At 43.2% G+C, this 26,791-nt stretch overlaps 1 protein-coding gene across 1 annotated transcript; it reads right to left on the minus strand.

Annotated features, from left to right (window-relative positions):
• Positions 1-12,753: 12,753 nt before the first annotated feature.
• ptges (prostaglandin E synthase) lies at positions 12,754-19,107 on the minus strand. The gene is made up of 3 exons (XM_014141285.2): positions 18,782-19,107; positions 18,555-18,637; positions 12,754-14,787 (listed from the first exon to the last, which is right to left on the minus strand). Exons 1-3 carry the CDS (start codon positions 18,887-18,889, stop codon positions 14,538-14,540), a joined length of 441 nt encoding a protein of 146 aa, XP_013996760.1. The 5' UTR covers positions 18,890-19,107; the 3' UTR covers positions 12,754-14,537.
• Between the last annotated feature and the right edge of the window lie 7,684 nt (positions 19,108-26,791).

A 26,791-nucleotide genomic window follows, 5' to 3' on the forward strand; every position in this document is an offset into this window, starting at 1 on the left:
CACCAGAGAACTGGAAGCGAAAGGCAGCCAAAGGAGGTGTTGGCTTGGGGATGACCAGTGAGATATACCTGCTGGAGCGCGTGCTATAGGTGGGTGTTGTTATCGTGACCAGTGAGCTGAGATAAGGTGGAACTTTACCTAGCATAGACTTATAGATGACCTGGAGCCAGTGGGTCTGGCAATGAATATGTAGCCAGGGCCAGCCAACTAGAGCATACAGAATTAAGCTAAATGATAACATAAGATACATACACACACACAGTATAGGTTATTGATTAGAAACTTAATATGATGACAACAGGTCCCTAGCGGACTAACACAATATGACACTTGTTACACAAGATGGAGAGTTAAAGCGAGAGGGAGAGAAAGCGAGAAGGAAAGGGACACTTGGATTCATTTGGAAGCTATGCTTACAGTAGCCCTAATACCTTGCCCGAACTGCCGCTCTTTTGGGTAAGACGTAATGTATGTATTTACGTGTTGAAGGTCTTCATTGGGTATCTCTGCTGGGTATCTTTGTTGGGCCCAGGCCTTCGTGGGCAGGGTTCCGCTTGGTGAGAAGGGTGGCCTGTTCTCCAGATGGCCTTCTCCTTCGTTTTCGGGTGTAAGTCTCTGATTGTCCACAAGAGGTCACAATGTCCCAAGATGGCAGCATGTCATGTCGTTTGTCTGTGACTAGTAGATTTTAACCTACTAATAACCTATTAATTTATGGTTGAGTAAATCCACAATTTCCTTGTTGTGTAGTGCAAACTATTTTGTTTGGCTGGTGTAAAGATTGCGGGTCTCCCTCAATATTTTTTATTCTCACTATTTGCACTTCTTTACTTGAAGTTTACCAAAGTAACCCTATATCTGGCTGGCCTGAGTTCTTTCTTCAGCTTTCCCTCCACGGAGTGTCTCATCCAAGCTGCTCATCTTCACTCTTCGCCTGGCTGTCAGAGGCACCTCAACAATCCCCAAACCGTTTTCTCAATCGACCCCCACACCCAATCTACTCACACGCGCACACACTCACATACAGACTCATACATATGCACTGTCCCTCTCTCCCCTTACCTTTCCTTGGCCTCTATGTCTTATACCTCTCAGAGAAAATGACAATTTTTGTTGTATTGCTTTGTGCACTGACTTTACTGAACTCTGGAGAAAACAAACATTGTCGCTGGGTGAGTACATCTGACAATGTGCTCTCCCGTCCATTAGACATTTTGTCTGCGGGAACTCGCTCTTTTTTACTCCGTCCACTTGTCCAAGTGCCGATGCATTTGTGGCATGGTGTGAACAGTACGAACTTGTGTCACTACCAAAGTCTAATGGTTTTAAAAGACTGTTTTGTATTGTCTGGAAACTCACTTGTAGAATTCGCTTGCAGTAGGTCTCTTAAAAAAGAGAAACTGGGAAAGGTTATTAAACAGAGGTGCCTAGTTCTTCTTCTTTTGTTGATATCAGGTAACGTGCAGCCTAACCCTGGCCCTGATATGCAATGTCTCCAAACCCCCTCTGATGTTAAATCTAGATCTGGTTTAGGTCTTTTTCATTTAAATGTACGCAGCCTGTTGTCAAAAATGGATGGAGTTAGGATTTGGGCTAAATCAACTGATGCCGATGTAATTGTGTTTTCTGAAACCTGGCTCAGCAAGTCTGTTCTTGATAAGGATATTTGTATAAATGGTTACAATGTGTATCGCACTGACTGAGTTACAGAGATAGCCCCCTTTTTTTTAATTTTCACCTAAATGGCATACCCAAATCTAACTGCCTGTAGCACAGGCCCTGAAGCAAGGATATGCATATTCTTGGTACCACTTGAAAGGAAACACTTTGAAAAAAAAAAAATCTACCACCATCTTTGAAATGCAAGAGAAAGGTCCCAGTTCCAGCCATCATGCTGGTTGTAGTTCCGATGGTGTCCACAAGATGGCAGCAGTGTATGTGCAAAGTTTCAGACGGATAACTTGAAGTATGAGCGATCAGGACCTCAGACTGGGGTTCACATCCCAACCAGACAACACAGGAGTGGCTTCGGGACAAGTTGCTTAGTGGCCCAGCCAGAGCCCATACTTTAACCTGATCAAACATCTCTGGAGAGACCGGAAAATAGTTGTGCAGCAACGCTCCCCATCCAACCTGAAAGAGCTTGAGAGGAAAGCTTCTAGCGTCATAACCAAGAAGACTTGAGGCTGTAATCGCTGCCAAAGGTGCTTCAACAAAGGTTCTGAATACTTATGTAAATGTGATATTTTCATTTTTTTCAAAAATTCTTAAAAAAACAGTTTTTGCTTCCTCATTATGGGGTATTGTGTGTAGATTGATGAGGAAAAAAACAATTTAATACATTTTAGAATAAGGCTGTAACGTAACAAACTCTGGAAAAAAAATCAAGGGGTCTGAATACTTTCCGAATGCACTGTAAGTAAACAACGTGCAAGTTAATAAATAAGTAATCAGATGCATGACGGTGGCCCAATGTTTAGAGAGAATATTTAGGATATATAACAAAGGATATACAGTGTGTGTATATATATATATATATATACATACATACATACATACATACATACACATACCAATTATCTACCAAAGGACCGTCAATGGATTACATTTCAGTGAGATTTAAAATGGTAATTTACATTACATTTTAGTCATTTAGCAGACGCTCTTATCCAGAGCGACTTACAGTAGTGAATGCATACATTTCATTAAAAAAAAATGTCCGTACTGGTCCCCCGTGGGAATCGACGTTGTAAACACCATGCTCTACCAACTGAGCCACACGGGACCATTTGGGGGCCAGATCTGGTTAAATATACAAGACTGTCCTTGCAAGCACTGTTCTAATGTACACACATACTTTGACTGCCTTTTCATAACAAATCAACAATTTGTTGTTTACTGTAAGCCATTTTTATTTACATAATTTACTTTCAAGAACATTTTAAAGCATCTTTCATTAAAATGCAACAGCAACATAAGGAATGGAATGTTCAAGTTAAAATGTGACATCGGTTTTAAAAGTCTGCATTATCAAAATGAGCAAATATTTGTGCTGGCGTTCCTACTGTGAAGAAGGACCAGACGACTTACAACCCAAAAAAGTTTGAACGAAGTGCGGACTAACATCTTGATAAAATAAATAAAGTCACACTCTACAGTCTATGAAGAACGACATACAAAATGTGCCCTGAAAAATAAAAAAAAACTCTTCCATTCACTTAAGAACAATAAACATGAATATTATTTGGTAGGATCTTCAGTGGTAGAGCACTGTCTAAGCAAAAGTCGGGATAGATCTTCAGTAAATAAAAAATATATATATATTTGTAATTTTTTATTGAATGTTTAAAACATACAATATACTTGCAGTGAAGCCGCTCAACAACTACATCACATTAGTAATCTAGCAGACTCCCATCCAGAGTGACACACAGAAGCAGCCAGGGTCAATGCCCTGCTCAAGGGCACGTCGACAGATCTCCCACAAGGTCAAAAACAGGGACCCGAACCAGCAATCCATGAGCCACCGGCCCAAGCACCCAACCACCAACGCTCCAAGATCCCAAGAGCTGCCCCTCAACCAATCCGAGACCCCCCCCAAGAATTGTAAAAAAAATATACAAATTCCATTACCCCCCCCCCCAAGGCACCAACAACCAAAACAAATGTACAAAACGGGAAGACAAAGGAAAACAAAAAACAACAATGCAAAAAAAACAAAGACATCAAGGACAACTAAAATCATAATAGCAAGGCCAACTGAATATGTTTGAGTGCATGCATGCCACTATTTACCTGTGTGTGTGTCTGTATATGTGCACGTGTGCATTTGAATAAGAGTGTGTGTGTATGCATGTGTACAAACACCTGCACGTCATCAGCCTCAGGCAAACCTGCATTAGCCGTAAAAACACTGCCCCTCAGTGTCATTCAAACTTACTTTTTGCTATGTTTTATTTTCAAATCAAATCAAATTTATTTATATCGCCCTTCTTACATCAGCTGATATCTCAAAGTGCTGTACAGAAACCCAGCCTAAAACCCCAAACAGCAAGCAATGCATGTGTAGAAGCATGGTGGCTAGGAAAAACTCCCTAGAAAGGCCATTTTGACTTTATTTGTTATACTTTTATCTTTGACCGTCATTCTATCACCCGCCCAGCAACTCCACTTGTCTCCAATTCCACATCCCAACCCTCAGCTTCCCTCAGCCCCTCCCACCTATCTCTGCTGGTCACCCTCTTCGGATTTCTCTGCACCATATATCTTTCAACTATGCTGTAATGGTTTTTATTTTTACCCCCCCATTTTTACCACCTGCCTGATCCAGTCTGACAAGATCGACATCGCTTTACTGAGCTCCTTCAACTTCTCCTTGATCGTTTTACTGTGCTCCATCTTTTCTTCCATCAGGCCGGCTAGCTTACACGGCTGCCTTCTCCTCTCTCAGATATACTGATCAAATTCCTTATTGACCAGTATCTGGTCCCTACGCCTGCATCCCGATGTAAATTGCCATTTCGTCCATGGTGAGTATAGTGTTCTTTACGGCAGACCATTTTGTCCTGGAGGGCCTTCAGTGGGGTTTGGAGCTCCTCCCTCATCTGGGCAGCAGTCTTCTCCACGGAGCAGCAACTGTGGTCCGCGAGTTGCAACACACACACCACACTCGTCCTCCAGGCAGAGGAACCCGAGCCTCTGGGAGTGAAGGCTACACACACCACATTCGTCCTCCAGGCAGAGGAACCCGAGCCTCTGGGAGTGAAGGCTACACACACCACATTCGTCCTCCAGGCAGAGGAACCCGAGCCTCTGGGAGTGAAGGCTACACACACCACATTCGTCCTCCAGGCAGAGGAACCCGAGCCTCTGGGAGTGAAGGCTACACACACCACATTCGTCCTCCAGGCAGAGGAACCCGAGCCTCTGGGAGTGAAGGCTACACACACCACATTCGTCCTCCAGGCAGAGGAACCCGAGCCTCTGGGAGTGAAGGCTACACACACCACATTCGTCCTCCAGGCAGAGGAACCCGAGCCTCTGGGAGTGAAGGCTACACACACCATGTGGGCACTTGGAATCCAGGTTGTTTACCCTGTGAGGGTCCCTTCTTGGTAGCCTTTTCTCTGGTCTTCTCTGTGGGGTCCTGGGTGTCCCTACTGTTCCACTCCTTCAGCAGAGTCTCATAGATGCTCCTCAGAGCCAGGTTGGTAGGAGGATGGTCTCTGGAGGACCTGCGTCTGCAAATTGCACAGTCCTTGGTCCCTCTCTGCTCCCTCCAGGTCTCCCCCAGGCAGGGCCTGCAGAAGCTATGGGTGCAGGAGAGGGGCACCGGCTCCTTGAAGGTCTCACAGCTGATGGGGTATGTTAGGTCCTCTCCCAGAAAGAGAAGGGCTGCCATACTGGACAACTGGAGTCAAAGGAAAGGGAGACATTTACATTTTCTTAGAAACAAATCTCTTTCACAGAAAGGAAAATGCAGGCCAAAGAGTGTAAAAATTAGTTGCCAGCACACTGCCTAAATACTTTATTGAATCTGTATTGCTGAAGCGTTACTGATTGCGTGCTAGAAATGTAAAGTTCATTTTCAGATTGAGCCGACATATGCCGTGTTTACCGTAATATATGCAGCGTTTACCGTGGATGCAGTCTTCGCTAACATGGAAATTATAAAATGTAGCTATCTAGGCATTTTGCAAGTGTGATTGTGATTTTACGTTTGTATTTAGTTTTGAAACTGATAGAAAACTGGATTTACAAAGTCAAGAAACATCTATCCCAAACTCGATCATTGACACAGGCTACGCAGCTCACCACGTGAATCTTGAAAGGTGGTCCACTGAAATAAGATAGAAGGTATTTGAGGTAGCTACTGACAAGGAAACAGTGTTATTACATAGCACGTTAGTCTGGGAATTGTGCAAATGCCAAAGTCAAAGGGGATGACACTAAAGTGTATAACTAAAGAACAAACCTGCTTAGTATAGCACTCGCCTTGTCTTTGATGCAGCCGTCTCAATACAAGCCTAGAACTGCACAATCTTCAGTTTGCTTCAGCTGCACCTCTTCAGACCGACAACAAGTGCAGTTCAGGGCATGGACCAGTGGGTGGAGGCATACAACATGGATTTTAATTGACAACAGCTTGGAGTGATTAAAAAAATGACAAAAAATAAATCAACCACAATTTCGTTAACAATACCATAAAATTAAGATTTTCTTTTGTAAAGAATAACACTCTATAAGTTTAATAAATTAATTTCTCTAGGTTAGGCTATTTACGCTCACATTTATGAGAGTGTGGGAGATGGTCTATGTGTGTGTGTGTGTGTGTGTGTGTGTGTGTGTGTGTGTGTGTGTGTGTGTGTGTGTGTGTGTGTGTGTGTGTGTGTCTGCGAGACTGCGTCTTGGGTTGGGCTGTTAGTGGGATGGTGGTCTTGTGGTCTGTGGTTGCATGAGATCTCACTACATACCAGCTCCCTGAGCTCATCACTGTGAGAAGACAACAGGCATAAAGAGAGGAGGTTATACCTTCTCTCTCTCTCTTTCTCTTTCTCCACGCGCCCTAAGGAAGCAAACACGCCCGACCAGGCCACCCTACAGCCCACGCAGACACTCATGGAGAGGGACAAGACAGGACTTGCCCCCTGCTACCTACCACGAGTCATTAACAAATCTATTTACATTGAACCCAAATCCTGATTTATGTTGAAAACCATTCCATTCAATGGACAGGATTACCTGTTAATCCATACACCTCCATCATCATCATCTGTAGGGTTTATGTTGTGGTGATGATTTAGACATTCTGTTATGCAAAAATGCATGACTGGCATGATGATTTTATGGGCATTCCCCTTTGAATACACAAAAGTTACATTATATCATCATAAAACCTTTGACACAGATGATAAATTCATCCATACAAAACATGTATATTTCTTTAGAGTACCTTACAGTGGAGGTGTTGGCAATTATCTAGTACAGTGAGAGTATATAAGTGTGTTGACATGAATGAGACAGAAAGAGGGCAAAGTGCAAGAATGCATGTAAACATGAGTGTCCATAAATTACAGCCCAGGCACATATCCACGTGTGAATGTGAGGGTGTGTTCGAATGAGTGTGAGAGAATGAGTCTACAGCCCATTCATGTGTGTTGGTTAGCAGCAAGCATGCATTAAAGCTCTCTCTGTGCCCCTCTCAAGCCCCGAGGCCCCTTCCTGTGGACAGTGTCCAGCCCCAGAGCCTTACATAACTACAGAGGAATGCTGCAACTTAGCCCTGCCTGGAACTCTGGTCCATCAGACACTGAGAGAGGAGCCAGCAAATAATAATAGAAATAATAATCTATTACATTTGTAAGGCGCTTTCCAATTTAAAAGAATAATCTCAAAGTGCATACAGTAAAATATAAACTAGAACAAATTGTTTTATTATTTATATATACACTCAGTGGCCAGTTTATTAGATAAACCCATTTAGTACCTGGTCGGACCCCCCTTTGCCTCTAGAACTGTTTGTGGCCCGCCTGTTAGCTTGCACGATTCTTGTCATTCTCCTTTGACCTCTCTCATCAACAAGCTGTTTTCGCCCACAGGACTGCCGCTGACTGGATTTTTGTATTTGTCACATATAATATAGAAGTAGAACATTATAAATATATACATACATAACTATCACGTTTCAGGTAAGACCCAAATGCAGACTGTGTTGAAGTAACAATCTTTATTACAGCAACAGGGGCAGACAAACGACAAGCCAAGACAGGCAGGGGTTGATAATCCAGAGTAGTGGGGCAAAGGTACAGGACGGCAGGCAGGCCCACGGTCAGGTCAGGCAGAGGTTGGTAATCCAGAGTAGTGGGGCAAAGGTACAGGACGGCAGGCAGGCCCACGGTCAGGGCAGGCAGAGGTTGGTAATCCAGAGTAGTGGGGAAAAGGTACAGGACGTCAGGCAGGCTCAGGGTCAGGTCAGGCAGAGGTTGGTAATCCAGAGTAGTGGGGAAAAGGTACAGGACGGCAGGCAGGCCCACGGTCAGGTCAGGCAGAGGTTGGTAATCCAGAGTAGTGGGGAAAAGGTACAGGACGTCAGGCAGGCTCAGGGTCAGGTCAGGCAGAGGTTGGTAATCCAGAGTAGTGGGGAAAAGGTACAGGACGTCAGGCAGGCCCAGGGTCAGGGCAGGCAGAGGTTGGTAATCCAGAGTAGTGGGGAAAAGGTACAGGACGTCAGGCAGGCCCACGGTCAGGGCAGGCAGAGGTTGGTAATCCAGAGTAGTGGGGAAAAGGTACAGGACGTCAGGCAGGCTCAGGGTCAGGGCAGGCAGAGGTTGGTAATCCAGAGTAGTGGGGAAAAGGTACAGGACGTCAGGCAGGCTCAGGGTCAGGGCAGGCAGAGGTTGGTAATCCAGAGTAGTGGGGAAAAGGTACAGGACGTCAGGCAGGCCCACGGTCAGGTCAGGCAGAGGTTGGTAATCCAGAGTAGTGGGGAAAAGGTACAGGACGTCAGGCAGGCCCAGGGTCAGGGCAGGCAGAGGTTGGTAATCCAGAGTAGTGGGGAAAAGGTACAGGACGTCAGGCAGGCTCAGGGTCAGGGCAGGCAGAGGTTGGTAATCCAGAGTAGTGGGGAAAAGGTACAGGACGTCAGGCAGGCCCACGGTCAGGGCAGGCAGAGGTTGGTAATCCAGAGTAGTGGGGAAAAGGTACAGGACGTCAGGCAGGCTCAGGGTCAGGGCAGGCAGAGGTTGGTAATCCAGAGTAGTGGGGAAAAGGTACAGGACGTCAGGCAGGCTCAGGGTCAGGGCAGGCAGAGGTTGGTAATCCAGAGTAGTGGGGAAAAGGTACAGGACGTCAGGCAGGCTCAGGGTCAGGGCAGGCAGAGGTTGGTAATCCAGAGTAGTGGGGAAAAGGTACAGGACGTCAGGCAGGCTCAGGGTCAGGGTGGACAGAAAATGTAAAAAACAGGAAAAACAGGAACAATCAATAGACAGGAACAGAGGCAAAAACGCTGGTAGGCTTGACAAAACAAAACGAACTGGAATCAGACAAACAGAGAATACAGGTATAAATACCTGGGAAATGGGGAAAGTGACACCTGGAGGGGGGTGAAGACAAGCACAAGGACAGGTGAAACATCAGTGTGTGACAGTACAAAGGGCAGGAGAGAAAGGGCAGTAAGACATGGTTTTAACTCTAGACACAGAAAAGGTAGGAAAAATACAGAGGGTGCGGGGCAACAGAGAATGAACAGCAGAGGGGCTAATGATCTTGGAGCGGGGGGAGTTGGTCTTGGCTTCCGGGGGTGTAGCCGTGCACTATTGCAGGGTGCCAGCACCTCAGGCTTGACCTTCTTGGATACCGGTCGGTGCTGCAGATGCAAAGTGGCCCGGGCCTTACGGAGAGGTCTGGTGCAATTTCCAAGCCCCCAGGAAGACATCCCGGGGCAGGCAGAGCTGACTTCAGGCAATGAGTGGATGGGCTCGGCAGGATGGGCTCCAGCCCATGATGGCACCGGTAGCCCAGTCAATGGAGGGATTGTGTCGCTGGAGCCAAGAGAATGCCAATACCACGGGAACCTGTGGAGATTCAACTAGCAGGAATTGGATCGTCTGGCTGTGGTTCCCTGACACTCGTAGGTTGATGGGGGTGGAATGGTGGGTGACCCAGGCCTAGAGAGCGCCCAAAACATGCATGAGAGCATCAGCTGTTCCGGACGACTGCATGATCACCCTCTCCGTAGCCGATGTGAGTAAGACCAACATGTTTCAAGCAGACCACCATAGTCCCTGTGCCCAAGAACACTAAGGTAACCTGCCTAAATGACTACCGACCTGTAGCACTCACGTCAGTAGCCATGAAGTGTTTTTAAAGGCTGGTCATGGCTCATATCAACACCATTATCCCGGAAACCCTAGACCCACTCCAATTTGCATACCGCCCCAACAGATCCATGGATGATGCAATCTCTATTGTTCTCAATACTGCCCTTTCCCACCTGGACAAAAGGAACACCAATGTGAGAACGCTATTCATTGACTACAGCTCAGCGTTCAACACCATAGTGCCCTCAAAGCTCATCACTAAGCTAAGGACCCTGGGACTAAACAACTCCCTCTGCAACTGGATCCTGGACTTCCTGACGGGCCAACCCCAGGTGGTAAGGGTAGGTAACAACACATCCGCCACGCTGATCCTCAACAGGGGGCCCCTCAGGGGTGCGTGCTCAGTCCCCTCCTGTACTCCCGGTGCACTCATGACTGCATGGCCAGGCAAGACTCCAACACCATCATCAAGTTTGCTGATGACACAACTGTGGTAGGCCTGATCACCGACAACGATGAGACAGCCTATAGGGAGGAGGTCAGAGACCTGGCCGTGTGGTGCCAGGACTACAATCTCTCCCTCAACGTGATCAAGACAAAGGAGATGATTGTGGACTACAGGAAAAGGTGGACCGAGCACGCCCCCATTCTCATCGACGGGGCTGTAGTGGAACAGGTTGAGAGCTTCAAGTTCCTTGGTGTCCACATCACCAACAAGCTATCATGGTCCAAACACACTAAGACAGTTGTGAAGAGGGCACGACAAAACCCTATTCCCCCTAAGGAGACAGAAATGATTCGGCATGGGTGCTCAGATCCTCAAAAGGTTCTACAGCTGCACCATCGAGAGCATCCTGACTGGTTGCATCACTACCTGGTATGGCAACTGTGTACGGCCCAGTACATCACCGGGGCCAAGCTTCCTGCCATCGAGGACCTCTATACCAATTGTCTAAGACTCCAGCCACCCTAGTCGTAGATTATTCTCTCTGATACCGCACGGCAAGCGGTAACGGAGCGCCAAGTCTACTGTAGGTCCAAAAGGCTTCTTAACCTGTCTGGGAACGTGGGACACTCCTAGGACATTATGTTATACAATAATGCATTTTTTGTTCGATAAAGTTCATATTTATATATCAAAACAGCATTTTACATCGGCGCGTGACATTCAGAAAATATTTTCCCTCAAATGCTTCCGGTGAATCAGCGCTACAATTTACAAAATTACTATTCGAAAACATTGTTAAAATGTAATATTGTCATTCAAAGAATTATATCTTCGTAGCAGTCATGGTGTTTGCAGGGTTGGGGCAGACATCAATACTAAAATAATGTAAAAATAGATTAACATCTCGTGAATGCAACCGCATTGCCAGATTTAAAAATAACTTTACTGGGAAATCACACTTTGCAATAAACGACGTGGTATGCTCAGAAAAATAGGCTAGGCGATACATGTTAGCGCCATCTTGGAACCATCTAAAATCAAATATACTATTGTAAATATTCCCTTACCTTTGATTATCTTCATCAGAAGGCACTTCCAGGAATCCCAGGTCCACAACAAATGAAGTTTTGTTCAAAAAAGTTAGTAATTTAAGACCCAATAGTTCCATCTTGTTAGCGCGTTCGAAGGCTACTCATAATGTACTGAAGCGCGCGGGACTTGTCGTCACGAATGTGCCAAAAAATATATTTACGTTCGTTCAAACATGTCAAACGTTGTATAACATACATTTTTAGGGCCTTTTTCAACCAGAGCTTCAATAATATTCAAGGCGGACGATTGCATTGTCTTACTAACCGTTTCGGGAACAAAAGGGTTCCCTTGGGCACCCGCGTCATAGTACTAATGGCCCTCCCCCTGTGACCAACTTCCCAAGCCTCTCTTTGGGTCAGTTTCTACCATAGAAGACTCAAACCACTTTGTAAAGACTGTTGACATCTAGTGGAAGCCTTAGGAAGTGCTAAATGATTACAAATATGCACCAATTTGGATAAGAGCGTCTGCTAAATGACTTAAATGTAAATGTTAAATGTAATAAGTCCCTGTGTGTTTCAATGGCAAAGGCTTTGAAGTGATTCCACACATCAGATTTCCACTTCCTGTTAGGATTTGTCTCAGGGTTTTGACTGCCATATGATTTCTGTTATACTCACAGACACCATTCAAACAGTTTTAGAAACTTTAGAGTGTTTTCTATCCAAATCTACTAATTATATGCATATTCTTGTTACTGGGCAGGAGTAGTAACCAGATTAAATCGGGTACGTTTTTTATCCGGCCGTGCAAATACTGCCCCCTATCCCTAACAGGTTAACAGCTTCTACCCCCAAGCCATAAGACTCCTGAACAGCTAATCAAAGGGCTACCCAGACCCCTCTTTTACACTGCTGCTACTCTCTGTTTATTATCTATGTATAGTCACTTTAACTCTACCTACATGTACATATTACTTCAATTACCTCGACTAACTGGTGCCTCCGCACATTGACTCTGTACCGGTACCCCCTGTATATAGCCTCGCTATTGTTATTTTACTGCTGCTGTTTAATTATTTGTTACTTTTCATTTCAATTTTTTTTACTTATCTATTTTTTACTTAACACTTATTTTTCTTAACACTTCTTAAAGCATTGTTGGTTAAGGGCTTGTAAAGTAAGCATTTCACTGTAAGGCCCACACCTGTTGTTTTCGGCACATGTGACAAAATTAGATTTTATTTGAAATTTATGAATTAAAAATCTGAGAACGGTAAGCAATCATTTCTGATGAAAAAAACACAAATGTAAAAAATGTGTGGATATAGTGTTTTGGAACTAAACTCTTCATATCTAAGCATCAAACTCGACTTTAGCTTGATTCCTTAGACAAACATTGAATGTAATTTCCCCAATGAACACCCAATAAAAGAACAAGGCAAGACAAAGTGAATTCATTAAAGAACTCGCTTTACTGTCTCATGGCACTCCATACACATCCATTTGTACATTCAACAAGATTCCCATTCTTTTCAATGCACTTAGAATAACAGAGTAAAAAATAAAGTAATACAGTAACTTGGAACTGTAACTAGGAAAAATGCAGTAACTTGGAAGTGTGAAGCAGTAACTTGGAACTGTGAAGCAGTAACTTGGAACTGTGAAGCAGTCAACACGAAACATGACATAATACAGAACATTAATAGACAAGAACAGCTCATCAGTCAGTTGTGTCAGTGCGGTACATGTGGAGTGACCTTCTCTATAAGCATGCTGAAAGTCTTGTTAATTTGTTTACAGAGAAATAGCACTGTATTAGGTCAAACAAAGACTTTGGAACTGTGTTGCAGTAACTTGGAATTGTGTTGCAGTAACTTGGAAATGTGCAATAACTGTCCAGTAATGACGCCCAGTTGACACACATAGGTTTCACAATGCCAACTTCTGCTCTAGCAAGCCTCTAGTGGCTGCAGTGTAGAAGACAACACAGTAGAGGACCATTCATCAACAAACCACCCATTGGTTATACATGGACAATACTGAAGAAACCCATAGCCTGTCTTGCCAATTTTGATCTAGAACCAGGCTAAAGAAACAGAGGTGGACGATAAAATAGATGTTATGATTATGGATCATTCAGCAGTCATAGCTCCTATCTAGGTTCAGGACGAGACCAGGAAAAACTATGGGCTGTAGTCAAATTCTGTGATCAGGAAAAACTCTTGGCCTCATCGGTAGCCAGGGAGACAGCTGTGGTAGACCTGATGTCTCTGTAGTCATCATCCCCCATCATGTGATGCCATGGTGGCCAATGCTAGATAAACGAACACAGTGAACCCCCACACTGGAAACTTTCCTTAGAATGGCACATGCCTGCTCTTCAGTTCAACCTCTAAGACTGGATCAAGCTGGTTTCAGCTAAAAGGTCATTATATCCAAGACATGTCCTACTAAAATAGCTCCCAGTGGAATAAAATAGGTGCAGTGAAATGTCTTGTTTTACAGGGTCAGCCATTGTAGTACAGCACCCCTGGAGCCAATCAGGGTTAAGTATAATTAAGCAATAAGGCACAAGGGGGTGTGGTATTGGGCCAATATACCATGGCTAAGGGCTGTTCTTATGCACGACGCAATGTGGAGTACCTGGATACAGCCCTTAGCCGTGGTATACTGGCAATATACCACAAACACCTGAGGTGCCTTATTTCTATTAGAAACTGGTTACCAACGTAATTAGAGCAGTAAAAATAACACAGCTGTCAGCCAATCAGCATTCAGAGCTCAAACCACCCAGTTTATAACAGGAAATAGAGAATGAAAAAGACATAAACAAGCAACAACTTGTGTATACAAAAACAACATGACAACACAATTAACTGGTTAAAAGGTTCAATGTTTACTAATTAAAACCTTTAACTTCAGAGAGTAGAGTCCACTAGACTATCAAGAGGTGAGGCAATTGACTTCAACATTGCATAGCAAACATACAGTACTGCAGGAGGATGTGCTTGCTAGAGCACAACACTGACTTCATTTCAGAGTACACACTTTATAGAATAGATTATTGCTGTCTTACAGCCGAGAGCCACAAACTGCTATGGTAGCATTGATGGCGATATAGTCTTGAGGATTTCCCTTGTATGAAAAGCATTACTTGCAGTATCCTCTACCGCTGATCTCACAGGCTGGGATCGGTCACAGATTGAAGCGGTCACAGATAGATCCAGAACACCACAACTACCACGAGGAGGCCACCGCCGCGAGGACCTGCACGGCCATGGAGACGCAGGGCACTTGGGCGACGACATAGGCCAGGGAGCGTGTGGGCGCCCGCAGGACACACAGGTAGGCCACTGTATGGAGCACGCGGAACAGGAAGAAGACCAGGAAGTGAGCGCGGGCCACGGCAAGCGACGGGCCAATCAGGGAGTACACAGCCCCCAGGAACAGGAAAGGGAAGATATTCTCCATGTCGTTACGGTGAGCCCTGAAACACACGAGAGAGAATATTACATTTCATGTTTTAGATGTATATTTATTTTACATTAATTGATTAGAAATAGTCATATTTATTATCAAGGATGTATGGATTTTACATGAATAACTAAGCTGTTCGCACTGACTCAACAAGTTGACAAGAATAACTTGAATACACACAACAGCTCTCCACGCTCACACATCTGTTTTGAATCAGAAGGTCATTCCTGGAGCTTACGGTATGGTCGTCTGACTCAGCCGTCTGGCACTGACCCAAGCAGTGCAAAAACCCACTTCCGCTGTGATTACTCCACACACATGCAACTTTCTCCATTAGCCAACATAAGGGAGGGGTTTAGCCTACTGAGTAACAGAAGGAAATGCCTCCATGATCAAGGGGAGTACAAACACACAGGTTTGTTGAGCGTGGAAACCCTCCATTACAAGTCTGTGCGTAGATGCTTATTCAGGTTTATTTCTTTAAGTGAATCACTTCCTCTCTTCTGACTATCACTTAAGAGAAAATTCCTCTCAGGGATTCCAGTCTCTGTCTCTAAATAGACCTATAGAATGTCGCAATGTATGCATGGGCTTTTCAGCAGCTGTCTGAGTCAGTCGTAAAACCCAAACCATGGATTATCAATCATCCTTAAAAAGGCCAAAACAGTTGTAGTGACTCAATAGTATGACTTTTCTTCAGACACCATTTAGACATTCCAATGAAATCAGATGTGCTGAGAAAAAGGAAGAGGATGGCTGTATGTAATCTCTGAGAATTGCAGCATGTTATTAATCTTGCTTTGTTAAGGCTAGCTTTTCCAAACAGAAATTTGCATCCTGTAGCACAAACTCCCAAAAGTTCTGGGACACTAAAGTCCATGGAGAATAAGAGCACCTCCTCCCAGCTGCCCACTGCACTGAGGATAGGAAACACTGTCACCACCGATAAATCCACTATAAAAGCATTTTTCTACGGCTGGCCATGCTTTCCACCTGGCTACCCCTACCCCGGTCAACTGCCCGGCACCCCCCATAGCAACTCGCCCAAGCCTCCCCCATTTCTCCTTCACCCAAATCCAGATAGCTGATGTTCTGAAAGAGCTGCAAAATCTGGACCCCAACAAATCAGCCGGGCTAGACAATCTGGACCCTCTCTTTCTAAAATTATCTGCCGAAATTGTTGCAACCCCTATTACTAGCCTGTTCAACCTCTCTTTCGTATCGTCTGAGATCCCCAAAGATTGGAAAGCTGCCGCGATCATCCCCCTCTTCAAAGGGGGAGGCACTCTAGACCCAAACTGCTACAGACCTATATCTATCCTACCCTGCCTTTCTAAGGTCTTCGAAAGCCAAGTTAACAAACAGATTACCAACCATTTAGAATCCCACCAAAACTTCTCCGCTATGCAATCTGGTTTCAGAGCTGGTCATGGGTGCACCTCAGCCACGCTCAAGGTCCTAAACGATAACCGCTATCGATAAGAGACAATACTGTGCTGCCGTATTCATCGACCTGGCCAAGGCTTTCGACTCTGTCAATCACCACATTCTCAAATGACTGCCTCGCCTGGTTCACCAACTACTTCTCTGATACAGTTCAGTGTGTCAAATCGGAGGGCCTGTTGTCCTGACCTCTGGCAGTCTCTATGGGGGTGCCACAGGGTTCAATTCTCGGGCCGGCTCTCTTCTCTGTATACATCAATGATGTCGCACTTGCTCCTGGTGATTCTCTGAACCACCTCTTCGCATCAAGTACCACTCCAACCAATCAACATCAAGACATGGAAAACTCCCATGGTGTAATCTAAATAGAATAGACCCTTGAGTGTTTGATTATTTTGGCAGAGTTGTTAGGAGTTTCAGATTGATAGGAGTACAGACTGAGACCAGAGAGGAAAAGGCGAAGCAAGAGGGTTTACTCCGCCCAAATCTGTCCACGTTAGATCAATATTTATACTAAGCTATATGGAATTGTTTTAAGAAGGTCATACCAAGGATCATTTAGCTATTTAATTTTGAATTTTAAGACCCCATAAAACAAAAATATTAAAACATTATTTGATGAAATAAAAATAACAATTGGGCCTTACTGTTACTAGCCCATACAAACGCATGGAACAACAGATACTCCCCAAAAAATATCAAAAGGAAGTTTGTTCTGAAGTGTCTGTCCTATATCTGAGAGATAAAATAAATCTTTCCTGATCTTTATTTTATGTATTTAACTCCATATTCTTGCCATTAAACAGTCTCCATATATAATGCCATTAATTTGGGTGACCTTCAGACGAGTCTTGTGAGGGCTGTGGACGTCCTAGATCAAAACAACCAACATGAGACTCTCTGTTTGTGAGAGTCTCGCCTTTGCGCAGAGTCACATTAGTGTGTATGTAGCCCAAACGGTTTGGACGCTACGGACAGAAGTTGGCAGATCGGCTGTACCGACTTCAGACGAGTCTCCTGAGACTTGTGGAGGTCGTTGAGCAAAACGGAGAACATCATTGAGAGTCTCATCTTTCCATAGAGGGGTCATAATAGTTTGTAAGCAAAACCGTTCGGACACTACAGATGATTTTGTGAGAAGACCGATTTTCAGAATGTCTCATGGTCTGACAAGCAGCGCTCTACCTCTGTCACCTTTAACCACAGATGTGGAAATTACATCTCTAGCTTAAACTGACAGATTGTTATGGGGATTTATTGATTATGCTAATTATATTTCCGCGGGGGCATGGAGATCGACAGGGGGATTTAATGCTGTTCTTGGAGAATCTTAATTGGACCTAATTGATGCCAGTCACAGAGCATTCCATTGTATTGTGAATCAGTGCATGAATGCCTGCTCAGCTCATCACATTTTACATCATCAATGAGTCGGAAAGTTCTCAGTGTTCACTAGAAAAATAGTTTTTTTCTGCTGTCGTGGATCATTTCCTGTCTAGTTAAAACAACACAGACACTGAACCATATCCCCGGCCCCAGGATGGATAACAAACGTCAGTGAAATAAAAATGAAAGTGCCACAAATGATCTCTAAAGAGTTCAACCAGCTCCAGGTAAAATTCTCCATTTACATGTTTGGTTGTCACATGGAATGTGGGGTTGGTTGTCACTATCAACATTGCCACTGCCAGTATACAATAAATCCCACGCTCTTTGTGCTTGTGCTAATAAGAGCTCCCTTCGATGCCTCTCTCACACACAAACAGCACACACACACATATTTAGTCAAAATGTCATGTTATTCTCAAGGCATTAAAATGCTGAATTTTGTTAGGAATATAGTTTGATTAAAGAAAAGCTATTGCTAAGACTGTTTTCTATATTGCTTAATTTCCTGTTACAAGAGAAATACCTTACTTGCAAACATTGTGACAACCAACCCCATACTGTGTGTGACAACCAACCCCATACTGTGTGTGACAACCAACCCCATACTGTGTGTGACAACCAACCCCATACTGTGTGTGACAACCAACCCCATACTGTGTGTGACAACCAACCCCATACTGTGTGTGACATCCAACCCAGGATGGGGCTGGTTGTCACAAGTGGACAGAGTGTGTTTGATTGCTTATAACTCCATGTTGGAATAAGACATGAGGATAAAATGAGTCCCCACAAGTATTGAAAGTTACTGGTGCTGAGAAATACACAAAAAAAGTGTGACAACCAACCCGGTCTCCACTACTGTTGAACATTATATTGCTACCACCGATGTCAATAGGCTAGGGCTAGGCTACAATCAAATCTGAGAACAGTAATCGCTCTTCTCACCTTCGGCACCGTTCTACGTCCGGATCTTCTCTGTAGTACTGGACGCCGCCGTGTCTCTGCGCATCCTCTGGGTTAGCGAAAGCCTTCCCAGGAGAGAGAGATCATTCACAAAAACCCTGAACAACGTTTATACAGCGCCGTACTTTACTTTTGTAACTAAGATGTATTCAAACCATAGATCAAATACCGAACTAGCCTAATAAACTGTTAACTGCGAAGTAGCTTACCTTTTTACGAAGCCTGACTTGTCCAGTGATGATTGCTATGATGTACATTTTGATGACCAGGAGAACACTATAGAAAACAAAACAGGAAAAAGCCTCGTTCTCCAACATGATTGTTTGGTATGAGGTGAAGTACTGCTGTGGTATCGTCTTCTGCGGTTGGAGAGTTGCTCGTGCTCACACGGAGTCTAACTGGAAAGTATGGAGCCCCAGGACTCAACACTTTCACTGACGAACATTTTGGAGGGGCTGGTCTGGTGCCTCTCTCTCTCTCGTTCTCTGTCTCTCCCTCTAGCCACGTTTATACACCCTGTGGGTTTTGTGATCTGATCAATGTGGTCCAATCACTATATGATCAAGGTTTGTAACACCTACACATTCTATTCAAATGTGTATCGTACCTGCCCACCGTCTCCACACTGCAATATGTTTGACTGATATTATAAAACAATGATATGAATTCATTTATTTTAATACAATTACTGATGCCATAAGTCAATGCTACTACCTGTCAGTGATTATTTAGGCCTGCATTATAATTTTTTTTAATGGTTTGACCATCCAGATCTGTTTACACATGATTGATATCCAGATATTAATGGGTCCCTAACTACCTCCGGAGGTGGTCAAGCGGATCATGCGTCTTTTAATTGTCGACAGCTGTCTAAAAATGTGGGCATCAAGATCAGGACAAAGGACGCATGTCAGTACCAGCTATACATATTTTTACTCAAGTACTTTACACCACTGCTCTTAACCATGCGTTACATCAGGAACAAAACACACACGCTTTGGTTTGCGAAGTCAGCAGGATGTTTGAACAGGGCTTTTCGCATGGAATTTTCAGAATGCTTGCGTTCGGGATGTTTTAAATGCTGCAGGTTGTGTGGAGCGTGTCCAAAAGGAGGTGTGCGCGCCGAGCTTCAAAGAGAGTCTGAGGAATGAGAGCTGCGCTCCTCTCTCCTGTAGAAAAACTTCTCCATCGATTTATTTTAGCTCTATTATTACAGTCAATTAAGTCGTTACTCAGATATCAGAGTTTAAAACATGACTACATCACTGCTGCTGATTTTCATTATTTCCTTCCAGTGGCTACCCGTCATTCAGTGTTTTGAGCCCTACCTTTGTAGTTGCCTTTTTTTGCATGTTATTTTGACATTAATATGTGTCACATATCAGTTTGCAAACAATAGAAATATCATTGAGTTATTAAAGCCTCATACAAACTTAGTCTCTTTTTGCTTTCTTTAGTAAAGCAGCTCCAAAATGCTGGTGTTTCTGCCTGGCTCAGTGCTTTCTGTGGTGGTGGGGCAGTCAGCGGAAAAGAGGGACGTAGGGGTTGGTAATGTTCTCTCGTTACACCTTGATTGGCTCAGTCTTCTGTCACTAATGGGGACACTACGTCACCGCCAAATCTAAGGGTAGAGCTCGAAAATTCAAGCAAAGTAATACTAAGTGTATGTTGTGTAGCAAGCTGTTAGTATCCCATGTGCCTCACCCTAATAATTTGGTCCCTTTCCCCCTCATAACTTAGCCTACTGTTCTGATTCGGTGGTGCACATGTAGCCTTTAGCCTGTTTTAGAGAAATGCAATCATCAAATATTTTAAGAGCTTTCATTGTCTGCTTATGTGCCCCTTTTATTTATCCTATGGTTCTGACTTGGTGTACAGGGAGAATACTGTAAGAACGGCCTATGTTCTGAATTCTGTCGCTGTACATTTCAAAAGTGCTGAACAAATAGTTATATTAACTATATCTGTCCTAGCTCGCTCGTTAATGTCTTACTCTAAATGATCTGCTCGTCGTCCCCTTATGCCATAGTTTGTACATCTCAATTGTCACTAGAAACCACATTTGTTTAAGCAAGTCAGCCATATCAGCTATGTTTTTTTGAAAGGCAGTAAATGATGCTGAATGAACTGTTTCGCTGCCAGACAAGGCTCCGCTGATAGCCAGGTGTAGCAGTGGTAAGGTGTTGGGACTCTGCTGTTGGGAAAGCTTTATGTAGGCCCTGATAGTTTGTGGGCCCCGTTTGTCACCGTTATAGTGCAATTAATCTATTGTTAAGTGTTGTGTTGTGGCTTTGCTGGCATGCATCTAAAAATATATATTTTTAGTTTGCCCCAAGATTTACATGCTAAAATTGCCACTGTTTCCTTCTAATGAGGGACGGATTTATAATTGAATAGTACTGGATAGCTAGGCCTACTGTCGCCGGGATAGGCACCTGGGATAAGGACTAAGGGATGTTTTTTCGGCAGCCCTTTAAAAAGGAAGCAGCGAAACGTGGGGGCTGCCTGATCTATAATGAATTCAATAAATGTGAAAGACTAATCAAGAACAAACTAGTCTTTGATAGGCTAAATGAGTTAAATGAGCCCAGTAAAATCAGGATGATGAGGACCAGAGAAGGTGACAGAGAGTTTAAAAGGGCAATCTGCAATTGTTACATCCAGTTTTGGACTTATTGATATACATATTGATTCTTTGAAGAATATACCTTATAAATGCCTCATGAGCTTAGTTCAACTGTCCTACCCCATCAGAGCCCAAAATATAAGCTTGTTTTACTCCCATGTTTGTAAACAATGAAAATGTTAACAAAGACTGTATAGCTTCAAAACATAGTTAAATAATTTTGATATCATGGATGGTCAGTCTTTGCATCCATAGCTCTGTCTATGTGTCTGAAAGTGGTTACATTTTTCCAGGCCCATCCCTCAACTGTTTACCAAAACGCAGGTGGGTTGACCACTTTGTTATTGTTTCAATTAAGGACTCTAGCTATGTTTTGAGGCTATATACAGTGTTTGTTTACACTGACATTGTTTACAAACACTGGAGTAAAATAATCTAGGGTAGGACAGTTGAAGTAAGCTCATGATGGGGTGCTGGTATGGTACAGCAGTACTGGGCTGGTGTGGCTGTGCCTTCCCAGTCCACCACTGGGCTTATCTCTGCTGGACATAACCTTTGTTAGTAGCAAATGAGGGCGGAAAAACAGCAGGAGCGGGACTTGAACCAGCAACTTCATGGTGCTATGGAGCGCTGTGCCAGAAAATCTGTTCAGGATGAGCTAAAGTGGCCCCCGAAAACCCTGGGTTGACAATGAGAGAGAGGTCTCTATATCCTTCTCAGAGACCCTGACAGAAATATACAAAATACACATCATAACACTAACACAGCCGTGTGTACAATCATCACAATGCAGACATCCAAATTATGTCAGTGTTAATAGACTGGTGTTTACCAGAAATGTCAAACTTGTCAACACCATAGCTCTCTAATTGACGTTTGGCAGAATAACTTGTTGCATTTAATGGTGACTGTTTCTCCTGCCATAAAGGGCCCTAAGGTCCTTCACTATTAAAATAGAAAGACTCAAAACACCATCATTGTGTAGTGAAACCATGAGAAGTAGTGTACCTAAGCTGAAATCTGGTGTTTGAATCTAAACCCAATGGAAGTGTTCTGATACACTGAATGGATTTCAAAACAGAATGGAAGTACTCTGAAACACCCAAAGTGGTTCTTCATTCTGAATCATTCTGTTTTTAAGAGAGGTTTATGAAAACACATTTCAATGTTTCAGTGCATGTAAAAGACAGCATCAAAATACAAAAACAATGTATAATGGCCTGTCTCTCTAATTCAATAAAATGCTTTATAGCATAAATATTGATTGATGCTGATTTTCAGTAGATATTTTTATTAACATTTGAAAGAAAACACTGGATGGTTTTTTTCCCCTAGGGTAGACTTTGGCACTTATTACAGGCTACAGTTGCCAGGCCCATTGTGACATCATAAATAATGTACAACTGTTAAATCCAAATGTTTGGGGCTATGTAAGATAGCAGATGTAACAAGAGGTAACGTGTAAAGTGGGCCTTCATCACTGGTATTCATGTGAGAAGGACAGAGGGTGGATGTGAACAAGGGTCTCCTGCTTGTCAAAAGACTGCCTTAGTGCACTCTGCCAGTCTTCAGGACTAAATGGTTATGCTGAGCACATGGGGCCCGATTCAAAGTTGAGATAAGTAGACTTAACATGGACTCAAAACATGGACTTAAGTTCATCTTAGATCAACTTCCCACTTGGTACACACTGTTTTAATCAATGTTGTTTTCACGTCATTTCAATGAAATGACATTAAACCAGTGTTTAATAGACATCTGTGCCCAGTGGGTTATCTTAAGTCTGAATAGGCCCTCTAGATAATACTTCATTTTTTCTGTGCTTTGCTTATTAAAAACAGGAGGAGACAGAGAAGGAGTGAAAGTTGGAAAGGTGGAAGTGGGAAATAAACCATGAACTGCTGGGGCAGTAAGATGGGAGTCGTTTCTTTGGAATTTGACCCACTCAACCACACAGCCAGGAACCATGTGAGGAACTTGGGCCCCAATATCAGAAGCAAAATCTGTACTTTGAACAATGTGCTGCCGTACTGTTCAGAATTCACCTGGTCTGCAGCCTGGAGGTGGAGAGAAGGCATTCGTGGTAGGTACGCCTTCTAGCAAACTCTATGGTCAAGTATAAAAACAGGCAAGTTTGCAGGCACCTCCCCTGTATTCGGGTCCTTCACAAATTCGGACAGGTGAGAGCACACCAAACGCACAGACAAAACTATCCAAAATAATCAAAGAAACTATGGATCCGTGCTATCTGGTATCCTTGGGATGGCCCTACCCCATTGAAGTTTAAATTGAAAATAGTTAAGGTTAGGGTATAGGGTAGGGACGTAGAAAAGGATCTCGGATAGCACTGACCATGAAATTATGTGTCAAGGAAAACGTGAGTAGAAAATGTTATGCTGGAGGGTAAAAGCGTTGGGCCAGTAACTGAACGGTTGCTGGATCGAATCCCCGAACTGACAAGGTACAAATCTGTCGTTGTGCCCCTGAGCGAGGCAATTAACCCACTGTTCACCGGGCGTCGACGACGTGGATGTTGATTATGGCAGCCCCGCACCTCTCTGATTCAGAGGGGTTGGGTTAAATGCGGATGACACATTTCAGTTGAATGCATTCAGTTGTACAACTGACTAGGTATTCCCCCTTTCCCTTTGACACTGAAGGAAACAGAAAAGGAATTCACTCAATAAGAACAATGCTAATAGAATAAATCAAACAGCCATTTTGATTAATTGATTAGTTTTCAAATAAAATAACATTTTATGCGTCGAATACAAGTGCAGACTACTTTGAAATGCTTACTTACATTCCCAACAATGCAGAGTTAAAGTAAAAAAACGTCAAATGTTTTTTAATAAAGGAAATGGTAACAAATATAAAATAACAATAACGAGGCTACGGTGCCTTCAGAACACTTGACTTGTTTTTTTCTTCCAAATTGGGTTGTTATATCCTGAATTTAAAATTGTTACAATTTAGATATGTCACTGGCCTACAAATTATAACCCATAATGTCAAAATGGAATGTTTGTTTTTAAAATTTAGCAAATTAAATTAATAAAAAATTAAACCAGAAATGTCTTTAGTCTAAGTATTCACCCCATTGTTATGGCAAGCCTAAATAAGTTCAGGAGTAAAAATGTGCTTAACAAGTCACATAAGTTGTTAAGGATTCACTCTGTGTCCAATAAGAGTTTAACATGATTTTTGAATGAATACATAATCTCTGTACCCCATACATGCAATTATCTGTAAACTCCCTCAGTCCAGCAGTTAATTTCAAACACAGGTGGTGCTGAATTTTTTGCAGCGCTACAGACTGGTTGCCACCCTACAGATGGCTATATCAGTCCGCTAATACAGGACTTGTAAAGGCTCAGTGCACTACTTTTGTGGTATTTTTTAAAGATTTCTATTATGGTATTTTTCAGGGGGTGATGCAGCACCCTCAGTACCCCTACTTCCCACAGCTATGACTGTATATACAAGGAGTACCAGTACCGAGTCTATGTGCAGGGGTACGAGGCGGTAGTGATTTAGACAGGTTACCTTGGCGTCCTTGGGCATAGGGACTATGGTGGTCTGCTTGGAACATGTTGGTATTACAGACTCGGTCAGGGAGAGGTTGAAAATGTCAGTGAAGACACTTTCCAGCTGGTCAGCGCATGCTCTGAATGTGCGTCCTGGTAATCCGTCTGGCCCTGCGGCCTTGTTAATATTGACCTGTTTAAAGGTCTTACATCGGCTATGGAGAGTGTGATCACACAATTGTCCGGAACAGCTGATGCTGTCATGCATGGTTCAGTGTTGCTTGCCTTTAAGCGAGCATAGAAGGCATTTAGCTCGTCTGGTAGGTTTGCGTCACTGGGCAGCTCTAGGCTGGGTTTTCCTTAATATTATAGCATTTGATGATAATTTAATTATGCACTCATGTACTATCATTATTGCTTGCTATATGTCTGTCTCCCTGCAACAAAAACATGCATACATACTACGTTACCCACCGGCTGGCCAATCCTAACCAAATCCAATCAAGACAAGAATCAGACTAATGCCACCTGAACTGTCAATATCATCTAACTCAACAATACTGTGATTCAATCCATCTGAGCAACCTTTCATGGCATCATCTGAATATAAAGACACAGTTTAAATGTATTAGCATAATGGATGACTGGTAGATCATATTGAGCCCTGGGCTGAAGTTTGTAGAAGTTCTACTGCTAACATTAGCAGTCATTGCCTGCATTTATTTTTCATGAATGTGAAATATAAATGCAATATTTGTTGATTTTTGAAGAATATTAATGATAATTAACTTAGTTCTTTGAACTCAGTATACACGTGAAAAACTTGTTCATGTTTTGTCATTAAGCTTCTAAATCCTGTCTTTTAAAAGTAATCTTGGACGAAATGATTCATTTGTGCTTTCACACAACTATATTTTCTTGTCCTTTGTTTGAGAATACTGTACATTTGACCTTTTGGAATGACCAATGAGGAGTTTATAAACATCATACAAGAACATGGAATATACAATAACGGGGGGGCTTTCATTTACAGTATTTGGAAACTCCAAAAGTAGGGAACTAATTCTGCACAAGACAGGATTCAAAACACCATCAGTGTTAAGTAGCTTTAGAGAGAGGAAACAACACACATTCTGCACTACATTGGACTCAAAACACCATAAGTGTTATCAATCTTTTCCAGGTTAGTGCTCCCAGTCTCTGGCAAGGTGCTGCACAACTCCTGACTCTGTGGTGTTGCAACACACCATGTCGTGTTTCAGAACACCTCGGGATGAATTTTTTTAGTACATCTTAACTCTGTCTCAATACCCTCACAACCATGTTTCAATACTCTAGCAACATTAAGGTTTCCTCTGCTTTAGGCAGCTCAGTTGCCACTAGTTTTGTTACAAAGCACTTTATTTTAAGTATTATATGAACTGTTCTAAGATCAGTATTCACAATTTTAATATTTTCCACAACCTGACTGAAAACACTGATTTGGTGTCAGTTCCTGTGGTTCTTGCTGGCCAAGTCAAACCACTGGTATGGTTAAGTGACTTACAGTTCAGTTAGGGAGTGCATGCATTTTTTGTAAGTGTTTTTGATCCCTGCAGGAATTGAACCCATAACCTTGGCCTTGCTATCACCAAGCTCTTACCAACTGAGCCACACAGGACCATACAGACAGTGGTCAAGAAACAACTACTGGATTATGTTCATGGTGTTACTGTTGGCTTCATCATTCTTTATGAGAACAAAATGTTCCTATCCATGAAAGGAGAGTTGGTTTTCTTTTTTCTCTGGCTCTGAATCTCTAGCCTTGTTATTAGTAGTTTAACCAGGCTACAGGACAGAGTTATGTGCGTAGCTGCACAGCGTCTGTACACATCTTTGCCAAAATAGGGGCTGGTGTTGTATAATATACAACAGCTTTTCCCCTCACCCACATTAAGAGACCAACGTCAAGGCATTCCTAAGCAGTGTGTTCAGACTGACACACTGGAAGAGCCTTAAAAGAAAATCTTAGACAAGACTGTATAAACAAGCTATGGTAGTAAGTAAGCTGTAATAAGACACTGGCA

This window comes from Salmo salar, chromosome ssa01 (assembly GCF_905237065.1).
Source record: "Salmo salar chromosome ssa01, Ssal_v3.1, whole genome shotgun sequence".
NCBI classification, from domain to species: Eukaryota; Metazoa; Chordata; class Actinopteri; order Salmoniformes; family Salmonidae; genus Salmo; species Salmo salar.

Coding starts and splice junctions, on each gene's coding strand:
- ptges (XM_014141285.2), bottom strand. CDS start 18,889: ATGTTGGAGAACGAGGCTTTTTCCTGTTTTGTTTTCTATAGTGTTCTC. Junction 18,638..18,781: donor AAGTCAGGCTTCGTAAAAAG/GTAAGCTACTTC, acceptor TCTCCTGGGAAG/GCTTTCGCTAACCCAGAGGA. Junction 14,788..18,554: donor GACGTAGAACGGTGCCGAAG/GTGAGAAGAGCG, acceptor CGTGTGTTTCAG/GGCTCACCGTAACGACATGG.